This window comes from Microtus oregoni, unplaced genomic scaffold, assembly GCF_018167655.1.
Source record: "Microtus oregoni isolate MIOR12 unplaced genomic scaffold, Mior012 000059F_ref0000304, whole genome shotgun sequence".
Classification (NCBI taxonomy): Eukaryota; Metazoa; Chordata; class Mammalia; order Rodentia; family Cricetidae; genus Microtus; species Microtus oregoni.
In genome coordinates, this window is record NW_024543835.1 from 11,772,855 (window position 1) to 11,794,376 (window position 21,522).

General features: G+C 47.8%; 1 protein-coding gene across 1 annotated transcript; it reads right to left on the minus strand.

Annotated features, from left to right (window-relative positions):
- Window positions 1-24: 24 nt before the first annotated feature.
- Window positions 25-21,227, minus strand: LOC121439025 (transcription factor SPT20 homolog). Its single transcript, XM_041639517.1, has 3 exons — window positions 20,139-21,227; window positions 544-813; window positions 25-441 (listed from the first exon to the last, which is right to left on the minus strand). Exons 1-3 carry the CDS (start codon window positions 21,225-21,227, stop codon window positions 25-27), a joined length of 1,776 nt encoding a protein of 591 aa, XP_041495451.1.
- Window positions 21,228-21,522: the final 295 nt, after the last annotated feature.

A 21,522-nucleotide genomic window follows, 5' to 3' on the forward strand; every position in this document is an offset into this window, starting at 1 on the left:
GAGGGCCTTCCGTGAGGAGGTCCATCAGTAGGTCATCATCTGGGGGCAAGACTTTTGGAGGAGGGGGCTTGGGCACCGGGGACTTGGTGAGGGTTGGGTACAGGGAGGAGTGGGGCGGAGGTCCCGTTGGGGTGCGAAGGAGTGGAGGGGGTAAAGTAGGTGCAGAGGGGGTTTCGGGGTGACGAAAGGCTTGACCCAGGGCGGTGGGTCATAAGCCATCGCCTCCCAGATCACGATATACACGACCTGGTCTGGATGCCCGTGAGGGCCAGGATCCATCACTTTAGCCTTTACCTGTAAGATAACATTGATGTCAAAAGTACCATCCCTTGGCCAGCCCACATTGAACGTGGGCCATTCCGAGGAACAGAAAGTTACCCAGCATCTCTTCCGAACGTCCACTGACTGGTAATTTGCAATGTCTTGGACGTCTCGCCAGTGCTGTAAAGTCAGACTTAGAGGGGTGGTTACAGATTGGCCCATTCTCTCAACCGCGGTGACAGTAACAATTAGACAGACAAACAAAATACAACTTAGACAGACACAGAAACTCGCAGCGCGGCTTTGGCGTAAAACCGAAAGCAAGAATTCAAACGGAGACTTTGAGGACCCGGGCTCCTCGTCTCCCAAAAGAGTCACGAATCCCTCAGACAGTGGGGCAGCCCCCAACAGTCCCAGTTCCACGCGACTCACAAACTGCAAATGGGCCACGAATCGGGCCCCCAAACACCACTGAGACGTCTCCCAGGGCTGCGGTGGGGAGTACGAGCTCGTCAGCTCCTCCCCGGGTCCGCCAAATACAAATCTGATTAGCTAACCAGTACAAACGCAGGCACAAACATAAAAGACAGAAGACAGACAGAAAACAATTGTGCTGGCCAGCTTACCTCCCGGTGGTGAGTCGGTGGTCCCTGGGCAGGGGTCTCCAAATCTCGGTGGAACCTCCAAATGAAAGACCCCAGTGGTGGGCAGTCTTTCAGGCTGAGGAGACCCTCCCAAGGAACAGCGAGTCACTCTTCGGATGCAAATAGCAAGAGGCTTTATTCAGTACACAGGTACCTGGGGCGACTTAGTCTCTCGGGAGACAAGCGCGCCTGCAGACTGGAGGAAGGTCTTTTTATAGGAAAGAGGGCAGCAGAAGCAGATTACAGAAGCAAATGCATCGTTAGTGGTCAGTTGGAATGGGGCAAGGGGCACAGGTGGGTTTTCCTCTCCCAGCACAGATGTATGGGAACAGATATCCTGTTAATTGATGTCCTGTCCGAATCTATGGATATAAATATCCTGTTTTGCAGCCAGGGACCCTGACCTTACTCTGCACTTACAGTCGTTCGTCAAAAGCTTTGTGAAATGACGTTACAGCAGCTAAGCTGGGATCTTTCATAGGGGGAGTTGTCTCTTCTGTGAATTACTGATATTCTAAGTTGGGCACATGTGCTGACTATAGGCCTCCTGTTTCCCTAAGCAAACGGGATGTTCTCATTAGAGCAGGCCAGCTGCGGGTTCCTTATCGCTTGGGGCCAGATGGCTGACCGGCTGACCGCAGATATCTTGCCTGGCTTCTCCGCCCTTGTTCTCAAGTCGAACTTCCCTGCTCTAATGTTACTTGTGTTGCTCCAAAGTTTAAGCCTGGCATTGCTGCTGCTTAGCTGTTTGTCTATACTGTGGGGGTCTTTCAGAAGTTTGATTCCCCAGTAGTTCGAAAACTGGGGTACAGTTTAAGGAAAGAAGGGATTCTGACATAAATATCTGTCTTTAATAACCTGGCAGCTAAGCATATAGAGTATAAAGCAGGAAATCTAGGATCTAGTCTTTGAGGATGCCCACATTTACAGGTTGGGAGCTGGGAAAGAGTGACAAATAGAAGGGTGGGGGAGGGGTGGGAGGCTGGAGAGATTGCCTTAAAACACTTGCCTTGCAAACCTGAAGACCAGAGTTCAAAGGAGCCACAGAACCCACATACAATACAGGGTGGCCTTGCCAGCCTGCATAAAATGCCTGCCAAAACAGACTCGCTGGAGGAAGCCGGCGAGCCATATCCAAGAGCTCTGGGTTTGACTGAGGGACCCTGCGTCAATGAATGAAGTGAAAATGTGACCAAGAATGATGCCCAATCTAAGCCTCGGGTCTCCACAAGCACGTGTACACATGCTTATGCACGAACACACATATACACATGCACACCACACACAAGTGAAAATGTAAGCGCAAGACTGAGAAAGGGTGTCCGTCCGCTGGCTGGCTCCGTAGCCCCACCCCCACCCCACCCCGGCCACGGGGGGGGGGGGGGGGGATAAGCGGAGCAACAGAGCTCCTACTGAGTTTCCAATCAGGCCCAGCTCTAGTCAGAAAGGACAGACCGTTCCCCTGCCTGGAGGGAGTTTTGCTGTGGTGGGCTTTGGCTGTTCTCCAGCATCTGCAATTTGCAACAGATTGTCATTGAGATGCACAGGACTGAATGGAGTTCTTTTATCTAAATAGGAATTTTGTAGGTTTCTAGTGTGGATAGGAAAAGAATAGCTGCCCAATGTATGTGTGACATTGTGAAACACACAGGAATGTGGAACTAGCAAGAGGGTGCCCATTATTTCCCATTAAGAGATCCAGTTAACATTCTCAGGCTTAAGATGTCTGCCTAGGTTTTAAATGAGGCAATGTTTCCTACCCAATACAAGTCCCCCTTTCTTCTATAGCCCAATCAAGGATCTGTACTTACTGTAAAATTGTAGTGATAATTTGGGAGAATTCCCCTAATATCTATAGGAATTACAACTGTTTCATATCGGCAAGTGCGGTCCCTGTACAGTGACTTGAAATGTGCAGAGCGTTATTTTTCAGTCACGGCATCTCTCACAGTCAGTGTCTCTTGTAATGACGCTCTCACTTTGCATACTGACTTTTCCATCACCACACACACACACACACACACACACACACCTTGTTTTCTGAAACCTAGTACATTGTGAAAGAAAAATAACACACATAACAAAATACATGGTGATCAATATGTCTCCTAAGTTTCTAACCCTCCCTATTGGAGGTTTGGCTGATGTTTATTTTTTTTAAGATTTACTTATTATTTATTTATTTATTTATTATGTATACGGTGTTCCGCCTACATTCATGCTTGCAGGCCAGGAGGACACCACATCTCATTACAGATGGTTGTGAGCCACCATGTGGTTGCTGGGAATTGAACTCAGGACCTTTAGACAAGCAGGTGGTGCTCTTAACCACTGAGCCAGTTTATAACTAGAGGGTGGAGGGAAAATGGGACTGGAGAGTAAATGCAGCTATCCTTGAAATGGAGCAAGAGGAAAGATAAAGAGTCGCTGATGTCCCAACCACCTCTTCCCTGATTGATTGCACTTTGAGGGGGGTTGGTTTTGTGTTGGCGTGGGGGGGGGCGTTAAGACAGGGTTTCTGTGTGTAACAGTCCTGGCTTTCCTGAAACTTGCTTTATAGACCAGGCTGGCCTCGAGCTCACAGAGGTCCATGTGCCTCGGCCTCTGCCTCTGCCTCCCAAGTGCTGGGATTAAAGGTGTGAGCCACCACCCACCACTGCCCAGCTGATTGTGCTTTTTGAACTGAGTAGAATATTTGAAAATAGCTCACAGCATTCATTTCATTCAGGAATTCTTGTTATTGGGATTTTTTTCTCTTTTGCTATTTTTGGGGGGCTGCCATCCAGCTCCCAAATAAATCACATGGAGGCTTATTGTTACTTATAAATGCCCAGCCTTGGTTTAGCTTGTTGTTAGCCAGCTTTTCTTAAACTATCCCACCTACCTTTTGCCTCTGGGCTTTTTCCCTTTCTCACGTCTGTGCATCTTGCTTTCACTCTTACCCCATGGCTGGCTGGGTGACTCGGTGGCTGGCCTTTTCTTTTCTCACTCCTTGATCTCCCTTGCTTCCTGAGCCCTTTTTATCTCCTATTTATTCTCTCTGCCTGCCAGTTCCTCCTATCCTTCCCCCCCCTCCCCGCCTCGCTATGGACTGTTCAGCTCTTTATTAGACCATCGGGTGTTTTAGACAGGCAAAGTAACACAGCTTCACAGAATTAAACAAATGCAACATAAAAGACTGTAACACATCTTTGCATCATTAAAACAAAAGTTCCATAGCATAAATCAATGGAACATATCTTAATATTCCGCAACAATTCTTCTGGCCAAAATTAATACAACCCAAATCTACCACCATGATACCCAGTGGTGTGGTCCTACCACAATCTGCAGTGCCATCTCTGGGAGCTCAGTGGAGGTGTGGGAGAGCTGTCCTCATCACTCATCTGTCATGTGGTGGCATAGGCAGGGGAGAGATGTCCTCCCAGCGCCCATCAACACCTGAGACAGGAAGGAAAACTAGCCCTAAGGTCATAAGAGCAGGAGAGCTAGCCCTGCCCCTCATCAGCTGCAGCATTCGGGAGAGTGGCCCCTACACCATGCCTGGGTAACACAGGAGAGCTGGCCCTGAAGGTGTAGGTGTGGGAGATCTGACCCGGAGGACATGAAAACAGGAGAATTGGCCCAGGCCCTTGTTCACAGCCAGGACAATGCAGAAGAACTTGCCTTGGTGGTGAGGACAGGAGAGAGCTGGCAGACTGACCAACCCTGCAACTACCCAGGCTCAGAAACAAGGTTATGGGTGGCCCATCCCAATATCCAGGCCATCTGTGATCTGCTGGAGCACGTGAAGGGACCTAACCCACAGACCCAAAGTTACAGGATCTCCACAATATAGGACAACAGCAGGATAGCCAAGAGACCCATGAGGGCCCAGCACCAATAGTGTAGTAGAAACCAGAGACCTCGAAACAGACCAATGACTCTCTTTGCAATGAACGCTTGCAAGTAAAGGTATAAGGACAAAAGGGTTTGCTGTGTGACTCACTGTGACACACTGCAGCTCCCCCACCAAGACTGATTTGTCCTTCTCTCTCTTTTTCTTTTTTCTCTTAAATTTTATTTTATTTTATTTTGGGGAGGAGGTTTCAAGGGCAGAGCATGGATACAAAGGGGCAGGGAAATGAATGGGGTGGAGATGCATGATGTGAAAGACACAGGATAAACAAAAAGGAGAAAAAATAATTTCAAAACTAAGAAAGAGAGAGAAAGGGGGAAGGAAGGAAGGAAGGAAGGAAGGAAGGAAGGAAGGAAGGAAACAAGGAAGGAAACAAGGAAGGAAACAAGGAAGGAAAGCTCCAGGAGGCTGGAGAGATGGTTCAATGATTAAGAGTATTGACTGCTCTTGCAAAGGACCCGGGTTCAATTCCTAGGACCCACATGTTAACTCACAACTGCTTGGAACTTCAGTCCCACGAGACCCAACACACATACTTTTTGTCTCAGAAGGCACTACACACAGAAGGTACACAGACATACATGCAGGCAAAACACTCACACAGAGAAGGAAAGAGAGGGGTAAAATGAAGGTACCCTGGCTGGGGATGCTGCTCAGGTGGTAGAACGCTTACCTAGCACGCACAGAGCCCTGTGTAGTCACAGTACATTAACAGGGCGTGATGGTACCTGGTGTGGTGCCCACGCCTTTAAAGCCAGCACTCAGGAAGCAGAGGCAGGTGGATCTCTATGAGTTTGAGATCAGTCTGGTCTACAGAGTGAGTTCCAGGACTGATAGAGCTGTGTAGAGAGACCCTGTCACACAGACACACACACAAACACAGACACACACACACACACACACACTATATATATATATATATATATATATATATATATATATATATAATTATTTATTTTAAAAGAAAAAAAACAGGGTGTGAGAGTGTATGCCTATAATCCCAGGACTTGGGAAGTAGCTACAGGAAGATTAGAAATTCAAAGTTGTCAGGCAATTGTGGAACATGTCTTTAATTCCAGCACTCAGGAGGCAGAGGCAGGCAAATCTCCAGGTTTAAGGCCAGCCAAGACTACACACAGAGAAACCCAGACCCCAAAAAAACAAAAACAAAATAAAAATAGAGAAAGAAAGAAATTCAAACTCATTCTTAGCTTTATAGTGAACTCTAGACCACCCTCTCTGGGGTCAGGAGTAGTAAAGAAGGGACTGGGAGAGAGATATGCAGACTTGCAGGCTATACCCCAATACCCCAGAAGCTCTGAGTCAGAATGAGCATTTTTGACAAGACTCCTACATGGAGTCTGAGAAATACTGCTATGGAAAATCTGGTAAGTGATGAAGAAGGCCTCTACCCCATGCCACGTGGCCCGGTTGGGCAGGACATAGTGGAACTCGGTCCAGGAATTTGGCCACAGGGTTCCAGCACCACCTTGGCACCTATCAGGAGAGTGCAATGACGCCAGGCATTTGGCACTATAATGATCTCTCTGTGGTGAGGAAGCATGGCCCAATCTAGCATCTTATTGAACTAAGTGGGACAAAGAGAACCACATGCAGTCCTGGGGCTGTCCACCCTGGGCTCTGAGGAGAAAACACAGGCTCACCCAATACCTTGCAGCACCCGCCAGCTGGGCACAATTGGAGTGAGCAGAGGTTTGGTGTAGTATGGGAGAGAGACAGAATGGTTCATGTCCTGTGGATAGAGGCTGGATGTGGGAGTGATTTCTTTCTAATCTGTTGCTTTCATTGGTTAATTAATAAAGAAACTGCCTAGGCCCATTTGATAGGCCAACCCTTAGGTGGGTGGAATAAACAGAACAGAATGCTGGGAGAAAGAAGCTGAGTCAGTGAGTCGCCATGATTCTCCTGCCGAACACATACGCAGGTTAAGATCCTCCCTGGTAAGCCACCTCGTGGGCTACACAGATTATTAGAAATGGGTTAGATCTATATGTAAGAGCTAGCCAATAAGAGGCTGGAATTAATGGGCCAGGCAGTGTTTAAAAGAATACAGTTTCCGTGTAATTATTTCGGGTAAAGCTAGCCGTGTGGGTGGCCGGGTGCCGGGAAAGTAGCCCGCCGCTCCTAACACAGCAGAGTGGCGCCCAACGTGGGGCTAAATCCACTTAAAAACCTGAGAGAGCTTAATTTTAAACAGAGAAAAAACAGAGTTTAACGCAGAGTTTTGCTCTTTGTTGGTGGCATGCCATAGAGAGATTTCCTGATTTGGCATCAGCAGCAAAAAAAAAAAAAAAATGCTGCGTCATTTTAAAGCGCGGCTGTGCTGCCAGCGTGAACTCTGGCTTTAAAGCATTTCAATGGATTTTATGGGACTGGATGTTTGTGTTCCTGCTTGGGATTGGAAGGAGAGTGCTCTGAGACCGTGCCAATGGCTCAACGCTCCCCGTCTGCACCTGGGCAGACGGCAAAATCAGGTTTAGACAGGCGGAAGAGCATGGCGGATTCCTGCTGCCATACAGAGACGTGTTTTCAGACTGTGCAGTGCTCTGCCTGTCAGATTTGGCTGTAACTTGGATGAAAAGAATTTCTGTGCTGCGCGTTCAGTCTCAGAGTTAAACTGCTGAATGCGGCTCCAATGTGGACTTGCTGTGTACCTGGAACTGTGCACAACTCAGGGGCACCAGATGGATCTGAGGCAGGAGCGACTGCTCCGTGCTGAACTGTGCTGGTCGAAACTACCGTAATTACTGTAATAACAGCACAGTTAAGGTTTTGACTGGGCAGGACACAGACGGTACCGTATTACCTGTACATGGTGCAACTTAAGTTTTTAAGAACTTCTTAACATTTTAAAAAATGCTCCTGGATAGTAAAAAAAAAATGTTACAGATTCACAATAAAACAGATTCAGACATAAAAGACCACACTGTTGGATAAATGTACGTAGGCTTGAGAGAAAAAAAAATATAGAAAGTAAAGTTAATGGTTTAAAAAAAAAGATAAAGTCTTTAAAGAGACAGAGTACAGATAGTTATAGATTAAGAGAAATAAAGTAAAAGTAAGCCACGTAAAAATGGAAAATTCACAGAGAGTCTGGATTATGTACATTGCGTTTTCTTTAAAATTTTTGCTCTTTTTTTTGGTTATTTGAGACAGGGTTTCTCTGTAAAGGAGCTAAGTACAGACAGACATTTCATTATATGGGCAGCCAAGTGGAACCAGAACAGATATCATGAGGGTATGACTTCAGAATTTGGGTCTAAGGATATGATGCTTTGGAAAGGGTCTTCTTTTGTTTTCACAGAGGATGAGACCCTGTGGATTTCTTCTATTCCAATATGGTATGATAGACCTCGCCCTCCTGAAAGGTTGCTGTGAACACCCTCAAAAAATTACTTTGCTCAACTGCCGACTGAGATGAACCTAGGAGACAGGTTATACCATAAAAGACATGAACCCCCATTCAGCAGGAAACAGTTTGGAGAGAAAAAACTGTGCCCATGTTCCCAAATATTGTTTATAAATGTTCTTTTACATTTAAAGGGGAATATGATATAGATATGAATAATTTACATTGGTATGGATTTTAAGGTCAATTTTGTTATATGTATATGTATTTCTGCTCTTGATTAAGGTATTGTGATTGTGTAGTTCATTTAAAGTGTAATGTATAATAGGAAATATAGGTTGCTAATGGATAATCATCGATAATAGTAAAGCTTGTAGTCATGTGAGTTAGATTTTCCAGATATATAGAGATATATTTCAGTTAGATAGACATTTTTCATATCTCTCAAAGACTGCAGAATATGGCATTTAAAATATTTTAATAACTTAAGGCTTTTCATGACAAGGAGACATGTCTGCTCCTGGCAGCACCAGCTACTTTAAGAAAAAGATAGGCATCGAAGAGGATCCTTATGGAGTTTGATAGCCATTTGGGCAAGAAACTGCTCTTGCCTGGACTATTGTATAAACTGGACACAGAGAACCCGCAGAGAGAGGACTGCTGAACTTGCCTAAAGGTGAGACGGTCTTTTGGGGTTCATGACTCATGAAAGAGTCTGCGAGACATTCTGCAGGACACAGCAGAAAGTGACTGAACTGTCTTTGAAATTTCCTGCTTCATGGAAGTGTCTGCTGGAAACTATGGGCCTGAAGGCTGAAGATGGATGCCCCAATGGTACAGAGGAACTTTGGGTGACTGTACAGGCAGCGAGATGTCTCTGTCATTTCTAGAGCTTTGGATTTCTTGTTTGCTTAGGTAATATTATATCCTTCTGGAGTCTTTGATGGAGTTGAAGAATGGTTAGTTATAGTTATAGTTTTCCTTGGTTATGATAAAAGATAAAATAGATATAAATACTGTAACTGTAATTCTTGCTTGATAACTGTTTTGTTATATGTAATCTTACCATGTTAAAGTTAAAGCCTTCCTCTTTGTTTAAACAGAAAAAGGGGAAATGATGTGGGAGTGATTTCTTTCTAATCTGTTGCTTTCATTGGTTAATTAATAAAGAAACTGCCTAGGCCCATTTGATAGGCCAACCCTTAGGTGGGTGGAATAAACAGAACAGAATGCGGGGAGAAAGAAGCTGAGTCAGTGAGTCGCCATGATTCTCCTGCCGAACACATACGCAGGTTAAGATCCTCCCTGGTAAGCCACCTCGTGGGCTACACAGATTATTAGAAATGGGTTAGATCTATATGTAAGAGCTAGCCAATAAGAGGCTGGAATTAATGGGCCAGGCAGTGTTTAAAAGAATACAGTTTCCGTGTAATTATTTCGGGTAAAGCTAGCCGTGTGGGCGGCCGGGTACCGGGAAAGAAGCCCGCCGCTCCTAACACAGCAGAGGCCTATCTGAAAAGGCAAAAGAAAGGAAAGGAGTGAGCTGAGGTGAGTGGCTTGATTGTCCCCGAGGGCCAAGGTGATTTCTGGACCTGGGCTGCTGCTGGGATCCATGCCTAGGTTCCTGGTTTAACACAGCTGTGGTCTCTGTTGATGTCCCTGGCCACTTATACAACCAAAGGCCGAGAGGACAGCATTGTACAGAGTTGGTCCCACCCCTCACTGGCTGCAACCCTAGGGAGAATTGGTCCCACCCCTCACTGGCTCAAGCACTCTGGAGAGAAGGTCCCACGCCTTACCTAGGCAGCACAATAGAGCTGACCCTGTGAGCAGGGCTATGGGTAAGCTGGCTCTGAGAGCATGAGAATGTGTTCTGTGTGGTGGCATGGGGAAGGGAATGATGTCCTCCTCCCCTTGCCCCTCACCACCTGCAGCAGGTGGAGGAAGACCCGATCCAACCCCTCACCAGCTACCTTACTCAGAACAGGCCCCGTGTCTCCCCTGGGCAGCACGGTAGAGTGATCTTGTAAATGCAAGTGTGGGAACAGCCCTGAAAGCATGAGAGGGGCACAGCTGGCACCACCTCCCTCATCTGCAGTGAGATGGTGGGGATGAGGATAAAAGGTCCTCCCCCCTTACCCCTACCGCCTCCAGCTGGCAAGGGAGCTGAGCCCTTTATCACCTGCAACACTCGGGAAAGCAGGCCCTGCACCTCATCTGGGCAGCACAGCAGAGCTGACCCTGGTGAGTCAACCCTGAGGATGTGAGCATGGGAAACCTAGCCCCACCCCTCATCTGCCATATGACAGCATAGACTGGGAAGAGCTGTCCCCCACCAGCCCATCAACGTCTAAGGCAAAGTGAGAGAACTGACCTTGAGGTAACAAAAGTGGGAGAACTGTCTCTGCCCCCCACACACATGCAGGGCTGCAACTCTCAGGAGAGCAAGCCCTGCACCTCCCAAGGGCAACACAATAGAGCCAACCCTGTTGGTGGAGGTGTGGGTGAGCCAGCCCAGAAGTTGTGAGCATGGGAAAGCTCTCCCCATTACTCAGCTGTCTTGTGTAAGCATGGGCAGGGAAAAAGTGCCCTCCCTCCACAGCCCACCCACCAATGTCTGAGGCAGGTGGCAGAGCTGGCCCTGAGGTTACAAGAGCAGGAAAGCAGGCCCTGCATATTGCCTGGGCAACACAATAGAGCTAACCTTGGTGGCGGTATGGGTGAACCAGTCCCAAAGTAGTGAGCATGGGAGAGCTACCCCTATTATTCATCTCTCTTGTGGTTTCAAAGGGCAGGGGAAAGATGGTCTCCCCTTCCTGCCCATCAAACACCTGAGGCAGGTGGGAGAGTTGTCCCTGACCCCCACCAGCTACAACACTCAGGAGAGCAAGCCCTGCATCTCTCCTGGGCAGCATAGTAGAGACTACCCTGTTGGCAGAGGTGTGGGTAGGCCAGTCCTAAAAGTGTAAGTGTTGAAGACCTAACCCCACTACTTGTCTGTCATGAGGTGGTGTGGGTGGGGGATAGATGCCCCCTTACCCCTCACCCCTTACTGCCTGCAACAGACTAGTGAAATCACCCTCCCCCTTACCATCTGCAGCACTCGGGAAAATGAACCTGCTCCTCTCCTAGGCAGCACACCGGAGCTGGCCCTGTTTGTCAGAGGTGTGGGTGACCCAGCCCTGATGTTGCCAGCAAGGGAGAGCTGACCCATTACTCATCTGGCATATGGGGAGAGGAGAGACTGCCTTCCCTGCCCCATCTTACCCCCACCCATCAACACCTGCGACAGGTGGCAGAGCTGGTTCTGGGGTGATAAAAGCAAGGAAGCTGCCCCTGCCCCTCACCAGCTGCAGCACTTGGGAGAGAGGCCCCTGCACCTCACCTGGGCAATACAGTAGAGCTGGTCCTGATGGTGTAGGTGGGAAGAAGTAATCCTGAGGGCATGAAAGCAGAACTGGCCCTGCCCCTAGCTCATTGCTGCAAAGATGAATTAGCAGAGGGCAGTGCTGGAGAGCTCACCCTGGTGGTGAGGACAGGGAAGAACTGGCGGGCTGACTAATCCTGCAGCTGCCCAAACTCCAGATCCTCCTGCCTCTGCCTCCTTCGCCAAATCCTACCAGCGTATGTCACCACAACCAGCTGGGGCAGCAGGCAGGCTCGGAGACCTTTTGCAGCTACTATGTGGGTTTTTGGGGTACTGTGAGAAAACCTGCTGCTCGCCCACAAATTCTTGGGTATGCGGAGCCGGGAACCACCACGGCCTTCTCCTCACTCTGCCACTGCCTTCTCCATATGCTGCACACAGACGGGCTGCCCAGCAGGGTCTGTGTGGCTCCAGCTTGTCTTGGCCCAAGCACTTGTTGCCACATTTGCCCATACTCTTGGTACCACCGTGGTGTCCCACAGGCCAGGCACCAACTGGGCCTGGGCAACGTGCCTTCTGCCACAGCTGTCCAGCAAAGCTCTACTCCAGCTACCTTCTGGCTCCAGCCGCACTCACTCTGGGTCCAAACTGGTGCATGGAGTGGAGTAAAACTCGGGGAACCAGGCTTGCTGCTCTGGAACCACTGAAGGGGCCCCACTTAAACAATCTTTTAGGGAATTTGGGCATCATCAACCTGTCTGGCTACTTCCTGCTGAGCGGGGGTGCTGCATTCTTGGAGGTATTTTACAGCAACATTTCAGGGGGTCTCAGTGAATCAAACCATATGAATCTGGAATGATTCCACAGGTTCTCATCCTCTGTGGAGACAAAAGCAGAACCTCTTTTCCAAAGCATCAAATCCTTAGGCCCGTACTTTAAAGTAAAAATACCTTTCTTAGCAGTTTTTAGAATTAAATGTCTTTCTCTAGTCCAGGACACAAAAGACAACACAATCAACATAATAACATACATCTGTACACATTTTATTTTTTTGAGGCCCTCAATTCACCCTCCCACTCCTCTTTATTACTTTCCTACTGGCCAGTCTTTCAGAGAATGTCCCTCAGAGTATCTCTGGGGATAAAAAAACATACATAATTTAAATTCTTTGTGCACATTTTATATTTTTATGGGTTTTTTTTTATTTTTGAGGCCTTTAATTTACCCTCCCACCTCTTGTTTATTACTTTTTGCTGACCAGCTTTTTGGAGGGCATCTCTCAGAGAGTCTCTAGTTTTCAATCTCCACGGTGCCTCCTACTGTGCTGCCTGCACCTCCCAGAACCGCTATCAGGCAAGAGTCTGGGGATGAAAATACACATAAGACACATACCAATCTTTAATCCACCCTCACCATTTCTGAGGGTGATCTCTCAAAGTGTCCCTTGTTCCCAATCTCAGTGGAACCTCCACTTGTACCATCCATACTATTACATATACTACGGTACTATGCCTGTAGTGCAGAGCCTGCATTACAGGACCATTCACAGGCTGGGCAAGGGCCTGGAGATTTAAACACACTAAGACACACAGACAGAGACACGGGTCATCCTTGAAACAAGAATGCCCCCTTTATTGTGTACCAGAACCGCTTATATAGAGCTCCTTAACTGATAACCATGCCTCAGGCAAACCCACCAGAAACCACTCCCCTGCCATCAGGAACTCCTGAGGGTCTCATGCTCAGAGCAGCTGCAAACACAGGAAAACAAGTTTTTTTTGCTCAGAGCAGCTGCAAGCATAACAAGTTGTTTACAGGAAATTCAGGGTCTGGGTCCACAGCCCCCAACAATTTTAGGTTCCTTCGGGTCATGGTATGCCTTCACAGAAAGAGAACAGTAACTAAGACATCAATTAAGTGTGCCAAAAGCAGTTTGGAGTTGCAGATTTGACACAGACAATTCAAGGATGTGCTACTTGGCTAATAAACACATCGCAGAGGGAAACTAAGAAAGCAGTAGGTAAAGTTAGAGATGCAGCACTGGCCTCACATGTGCAAGGTCCTCAGTTCGATCCCTGCAACCCCAGAAAGAAGAAACAAAAAAAAACACTAAGAAAGACTTTAAAAGCTTCTATACAGGGGCTGAAGAGATGGCTTAGAGGTTAAGAGCATTGCCTGCTCTTCCAAAGGTCCTAAGTTCAACTCCCAGCAACCACATGGTGGCTCACAAGCATCTGTAATGGGGTCTGGGCCCTCTTCTGGCCTGCAGGCATACACACAGACAGAATATTGTATACATAATAAATAAATATTTTTTTTAAAATAAAAGCTTCTATACAGTTATCATGTTTCCCAGAAACATGACCTTTTCCCTGTATATATGCCCAGAAAACCTGATTTTACACAGGCCACCTAACCTGGCTCTTCAATGTGCTTACAACTATCAGAAAACTGCATCTCTCCAGATTTGGCCCTATTCCCAACAGAATACACGGAAATATCATTTCCACATGGCCGCCTCCTGGCTTCTTCGGGAGTCTCTTTGGTCCCACATATGGTTTTTGTACATGTCGTACATCTTCAGCCTTGGCTTCTCATATGACAGTGGGGCTACAGTCACCCAAATTGTGATAGCAATATCCTTTATTGCTTCTGACTCCAAAACATCCCTCCATTTGAGACTCTGAGACTTTCCAAAAGGCACCCAACTAGTTATCACCATAGACTAGCTTACTTTAGGGAGAGCAGCATGGTCAGACATTATCATCTGCTATCTTCTTGTTCCAGCTCCAATCCCTGATGTTTCAGCTCCCCTTAACAATGAGCCACAAACCATGAACACCATACTCCCTCTGATCAATCATTCCCTGGCCAAGGTGTTCGCTTGAGCCCCCTCTCCATTTGGGATTAGTAACTCCCAGTGAAGCCGAGAGCTAGAGTAGTGAGAAAACCCCTGGCTGCTGGCTAGCCATTGTCCTTTCTAGGGCTGGGATGAAGATAGGCAAGAAACTCACTCCCAAGGTTATGCAAGTATAGGTGTAAATCTGTTTATACATTTTATTATTGTTATTATCATTATTGGGTTATTGGAGGCAGGGTTTGACTATGGAGCCCTGGCTGGCCTGGAAATCACTATGTAGACCAGATTGGTCTCCAACACACAAAAAATCTGTCTGCTTCCACTTTCTGGGTGCTGGGATTAAAAGTATGAGTCACCAAACCTGGCTTTCTTTGATTTTTTTTTATCTGCATTCATCATAGATACTTTTGCCCAAACATTTCTTCAAAATATTGTTGACTGTTGATATTTTGCCTTTAAGAATTTTTTAACAACTTTAGTACTACATTAAGTTTTTGAACTAGTGCCTAACTCGGTTTCATCTTAGTCCCAAGCTCTCGTCCTGGCAATCAGGTTCCCTTAATCCCCATTCAAGCACAGCATCAATGTCCCTCTCATGCCATCATGCTACATTTGCCATAAGCCCCAGCATCCAATGATCACCTCGTTAAACTCACGCTAATCACCACGATTTTATATTCTGTTTAATTTTCACAAACAATAGCTTCCTAAACAATTTCCCCTGAAGTAGTGACCATATATTGGAGACAGGAAAGAGGAAAGAAGAAAATGTCTAAGTTTGAAAATAGCGCCTATTCACTTTTCTTTTACAATTATGATTCTAAGCAGCTGGCAACAAAAAAGACCTGTATAGAAAGCCATAAGGAGCACACCTGTAGACCGCACCAAATTAGTTTTGTGTAGCGTGAGCAGTGAGCAAAACATAACTTCAGGGGTCCTAAGAGATGTTTCCTCCACCACAAAAGGGAATAGGGATTTGAGCTGGACTTAGGCAGATGTTAAGAGGTTCTGGGAAAATTTTATGGAAGTGGTGGTGTATCCTGATTTCATATTGTCAGGATGCAGAGACAGCATAATAATTGGCAATCCTGTGTTTGGGAGCCAGGGAGAATTAAAACAGAGTTTAGATTGTCAGAGTTAAAGGAGCCTTAGTGAGGTTTGGAGGGACAGCTAGTCATGTACCTGGTTAAAGAATGTCCAATTCCCAATGAGGATTACTGAGAACTCAAGAACAATGGCAATGGGTTTTTGATCATACTGCACGTACTGGCTTTGGGGGAGCCTAGACAGTTTGGATGCTCACCTTACTAGACCTGGATGGAGGTGGGTGGTCCTTGGACTTCCCACAGGTCAGGGAACCCTGATTGCTCTTTGGGCTGATGAGGGAGGGGGACTTGATCGGGGGAGGGGGACTTGATGGGGGGAAGGGGGAGGGAAATGGGAGGCAGTGGCGGGGAGGAGGCAGAAATCTTTAATAAATAAATAAATTTAAAAAAAAGAATGTCCAATTCCAAACATGATCTCCAGGTGGCCTTCTTAGAACATCATTTATTTCCCATGAGAGCTATTTTTGTATCACTGGAAACAACATGGCCTCACTGCCAACAGGGTTTTTTCACTTCCTTAAATCCTGCTTTGGACAAAGGCAGTCAAGCTGAGCCTGAAGTACATTACACTGAGATCTAGGCCATATGAGTCGGGGCACTCTGTTCTTCAACAGCTGTATAAGTCACCAAGAGACTAATTTTTGTTTTTCACAGATGAGTGCACTAGGAGATCATGGGTGTCCACTCTGGCATGTTTGGGACATGGAGTTTCTGCTTCATGATAGACAATGTTCTTTGACAGCACCTGTATTTCAACACGCCTTTTCTGTCACCCAAGATTTCTGAAGAGAAATAAATGCTGGCCTTGGCTTCATTCTCTCTAAATACAGACTGTTACTAAATTCCAACAACTACCCTTTCTCCTAGAGTCCAGGGGCAAACCAAGGTACTATTCCACTACAAGCCACTCTGGGGAACCAGTGAGTTTATTAGGCTTCCTTACAGGGTGTAGATGAGAGGTTACCTACACCAGATGTTGGTGCTCTTCCCCCAAAAAACCTCACCAGACCATCTTTATATCTCTGTCTCCACACAGCTGCATTCTTTACATACAGCTACATATCTCTCTTTACATACATATATCACTCTCCTACACGGTCATACATATCAATACACAGTTACATCACTTTTCCCATGGCTACACATCTTTCTTACATACGTTTCTCTTCTACATCTCATTTCTATACAGATTCACCTTCCTTGGCTCCACACAGTTAACATTCTTCATAAATTCTCCACATAGCTACATTCCTTCATGTTTCTTCTCACATCTCCCTTTCAGCACACATACCCTCATTCGTACCCCTGCACAGCTCTTTTTCTAGCCACTCCCTACATAACTCAACACAGTTTTCTCTCCTACACCGCTCTCCTTCTCACAGCCAAACTCTGGACAATTACATGTTACATTTTCAGGGCCCAACCCATTCTCATAACACAAGATAAGTCACATAGTTTCCCTTAGGCTAAGAAGGTCACATCAACTGGCCAGCGAGTAACTGTTTGGCCATGCACGTAGCTCTAACTTGGTGAGAGTTCTCAGACAGAAAGTAAACAGTTGGTTGAACCTTGAGCCTGTAACATAAATTGGGACTACGTGCAAAAAAGTCAAGTACTGAGAAATTTTTGTCTACTAAAGTTGCTTCTAGCCTGACCTTGAATCAGCAGTAAATAACACCTGGGAATTTGTCCTTGTTTATTTGTCTCTAGGAGCAACCAGATATTTGTCTCCAGGGGTAAAGAGCTCTGAAGTCTAGAATTAGCTGTCTTTGTGACTGAGAAAACTATTACTTTCTTATGTCAGTCTGAATAATGGAAGATATCTTAGTATTTCTATTCTTCAGAATTATATAATTAAGCAGGAATCATCTTCCTGACTATCCACAGCTATATGTATGCCCAATAGATGGAATATTTACATGAGATAAACACACAAGCAACAGAAAAACACCCATAGCAATTCTTAGGGAAGAAATGTAGTTCTTAGGAAAGAAAGGAAGTGGCACATGAGAGAAATTACAGACTGGCCTGGTCTACAGAGTGAGTTCCAGGACAGCCAGGGCTACACAGAAAAACCCTGTCTTTGGTGGAGAGAGTAAAAAAAAAAGTCATTGAAGACAAAACTCATTCTAATTTTTTTTTGTTAAAACAGCAAAATGTGTTTGTTTTTAATGATCATTTACAAATACACCTCTCAATTATTGCTAAGTTATTAAATTTAAGTATATTGTTGCAATATTGAGAAAGGGAGTATAGGCAAGACTTAAGACTTTGGGGTGGTTGGTGGACCTCGACTCTCTGTATGTCTGTGCTGGCCACCTGTGTGGCCCTGATGACTAGGCTGAGTGGCTGCTCTGGGCACAGACACAGTATGTGGCAGCAATCTCAGCTGCACATTCTGGCCCCAAGCCCATAGCTGCTGTACCTGGGCAGTAGGGTGCTGGAAACTTTGTGAAGGAAGGATCTGCCCAGGACTTTGGCTAGAACCCACCTGGCACACCACAGTTGTCTGAGGTTGGCAAACCCTCCTGGCCTCAGCAAGGTTAAAGAGACCAGTTTGCTGAGTTGGCACTGCCCATTGCTGAACGCTAGCTCCCTGGCTGCCCTGGTAAGTTTGTGGTGCTGGCTCTGGAGGGATAGGAGCCCTAGGTAGTTGATGCTGTTTTGGAATGAACACATACAAAGGCTGGGGCTGCTCAGGCTGCTGGGGCTGCTGGGGCTGCTGGGGCTGCTGGGGCTGCTGGAGCTGCTGGGACTGCTGTGGCTGCTGAGGCTGCCAGGGCTGCCAGGGCTTCTGGGACTGCTGTGGCTGCTGGGGCTGCCAGGGCTGCAAGGGCTGCCGGGGCTGCCAGGGCTGCCAGAGCTGCCGGGGCTGCCAAGGCTGCCAGAGATGCCGGGGCTGCTGGAGCAGCTGGGGCTGTTGGGGCTGCTGGGGCTGCTGAGGCTGCTGCAGCTGCTGGGGCTGCTGGGCCTGCTGGGCCTGCTGGGCCTGCTGGGACTGCTGCAGCTGCTGGAGCTGCTGGGACTGCTGGGACTGCTGCAGCTGCTGGGACTGCTGGGACTGCTGCAGTTGCTGGAGCTGCTGGGACTGCTGGAGCTGCTGGAGCTGCTGGGACTGTTGCAGCTTCTGGGACTGCTGCAGGAGCTTCTGGGACTGCTGGGACTGCTGGGACTGCTGCAGCTGCTGGAGCTGCTGGGACTGCTGGGACTGCTGGGACTGCTGGAGCTGCTGGAGCTGCTGGGACTGCTGGAGCTGCTGGGACTGTTGCAGCTGCTGGGACTGCTGCAGCTGCTGGAGCTGCTGGGACTGCTGGAGCTGCTGGAGCTGCTGGGACTGCTGGGACTGCTGCAGCTGCTGGGACTGCTGCAGCTGCTGGGACTGCTGCAGCTGCTGGAGCTGCTGGGACTGCTGGAGCTGCTGGGACTGCTGGAGCTGCTGCAGCTGCTGGGACTGCTGCAGCTGCTGGAGCTGCTGGGACTGCTGGAGCTGCTGGGATTGCTGCAGCTTCTGGAGCTGCTGGGACTGCTGGGACTGCTGCAGCTGCTGGAGCTGCTTGGACTGCTCAGCTGCTGGAGCTGCTGGAGCTGCTGCAGCTGCTGGAGCTGCTGGGACTGCTGCAGCTGCTGCAGCTGCTGGAGCTGCTGGGACTGCTGCAGCTGCTGCAGCTGCTGGAGCTGCTGGGACTGCTGCAGCTCTGGCTGTGGATACAGCCATGACTGTGGCTGTTGGTGTGGTTGCTGTGGCTGCTGTGTTTGTGACTCTGGGCGAAAAATGACAGTGCCAGTTGGAATCCTGACAGCTATGGGGCCTGAAGTACTTTTTAGAATTAATTGCACAGAGCCCTGTGGTGTGCTGGTCTGGGTACTGGGCATCTGACCTATAGGAGACAGAACGTCTCTGGAAGAGGTTTCTGTAAATGCTAGGGCACTAGTGGGGAAGCTCTGCACCTGGGGTGAACCTCTCTTCAAACCAGGGGATCCCTGTGCTAGGCTAAACAAATTGGTAACATTTTGGGCAGTGCCACTGCTGGGGCTCTGGGTGACTGGATGGCTTTCTGATGAGCTGGCAGAGGGCTGGACAGCTGCAGCAAGGGTATTGATACTGCTCATTCCCCACAAAGTTTGCTGAGGAAGACTAGCTGATTGGAGAGAAGGAGCAAGTCTTGGAAACTTCCTACCTCTGACTGCTATTGAGGGAGGATTGGGTGCTGAAGAGCCCTTATCTGAGGTGGAGGGTAGTGTGAACAGTGGAGCTGGGCTCTTCACTCTTGTCTCTAAGACTGGGGATGTCAATGATGGGGAATTGGCCTTCATCCCTTGGGAGGGCTGGCCAAGACAGATGGAGTCATTGGATCCCTGCAGCTCTTTGCTTAGGCATTCAGCCTGGCTCTGGGCAGACCCTTGGCACACATCCGTTGCCTTCTCAGACTCAATCTTTCCCCCAGCTATAGAACCAAGTAAACAACCACTTAGGGCAACTTGGGGAAGAAGCATCTGACTATCACATCTGCCCTCTGTCGGTGACCCTATTTCAGAAGAAAAAAATGGGTCACTAAGGGACTGCATCACACTTGGCTCTGTTTCCCATGGATGACAGCCCTTTTCATAATCAAATAAATAACCACATGTTACCTCAGGATCTGGCCAGGCTGTGGATTCTGAGTCATCTGGCCAGGCTGTGGATTCTGAGTCATCTGGCCAGGCTGTGGATTCTGAGTCATCGCCATGGGGCCTAGACTGCTTCCCTTTAGCGTATTTCTGCACATCCACCTCTGAAGGGGCCACCAGTTCACAGGGTTTCTGCTTCCATGTATCTACACACTTTCCTGCTTCAGGGATCTTCAGATCGTATGGGTCACCTGGTTTGATCTCTGCTCGTTTTCTGCAAGCGATCATTGTTGCAACATCAGGAGGAGATGTACATGCATGCTTTTCTTCCTCCAGGTCTAGACAGGACCAATCATGACCCATGAAGGATTTTTTCATGGAGGCTATCATTATCTTCTTCTCATTAAACAGCAATTTGTTGGCCGTGCAGGTGACAGCAACAGAAGGATCCAGACACAGTGGCTCTGCTGTAGCTAAGATCAGTTGGCTCTCAAGCTCCAGTTTTGCTTCCTGGGTCCACTGACTGCTGTCACTTGTCATGGACTCGACATCGCTTACTAGAGACTGCATCGTTGGACGTAAGAGAATATGCCGGACTTGGCAAGCAGGAGAGAACACAGCAGCCTCTGCAGCAGGCTCCTCGGGAGGGTAGATGTCACCACACTGCCTGTAGTCTCGGATTTCTGCTATGACACAGCCACTGTGAAAAACATTCACAGGAGACTTTTCCAGAATATCAATCAGAAAGGAAGGTAACTCTTCAGCATCCAAATATTCAAGCAGTTTCTGTCCTACATACGGCCCTGGATAGGGCTCTATAAGGACTCCATCTTTATCCTTGAGCATGAGAGAATAGCCCTGGTTTTCTGGGTACAGGCTGACCACTAAACATGGCAATGGCTCTCTCTTCATAAGCTTCTCTAGCAAGTTGACATTGCTTCGAAGGCCCTCTGCTTCTGGCTCCTTTTCACACTCCTCCACATAAATGTCATACAGTTTTTCCTGAAGAGATTTTTCCCCACAAGACGTGGGTTTCAGTGGAGGGGGTTGCTGCTGAACACTCTCAATAATATCATCTGTCCGCTTCCAAGCCTCCTCTAAACTCCAGTCCATCATAACGGCAAGTCAGGACACTTAAAAAAAAAACATGCCCTGTCAGCAATAGGAAGTGGCAATTATGAACTGTTGTGGTTTTCCTGTCTGCTTAGGACTCCATTGCCACCCTAATTTAATGTGGAAACCAGGAATCCAGCCTTCCCAACACAGCCCATGCCATAGGACCCCATGGCCACCCTAATTTAACGTGGACCCCAAGAATCGGGCCTACCTGCCACAGCCCATACCATAGGACTCCAATGCCACCCTAATTTAATGTAGACACCGAGACTCGGGCCTACCTGCCACAGCC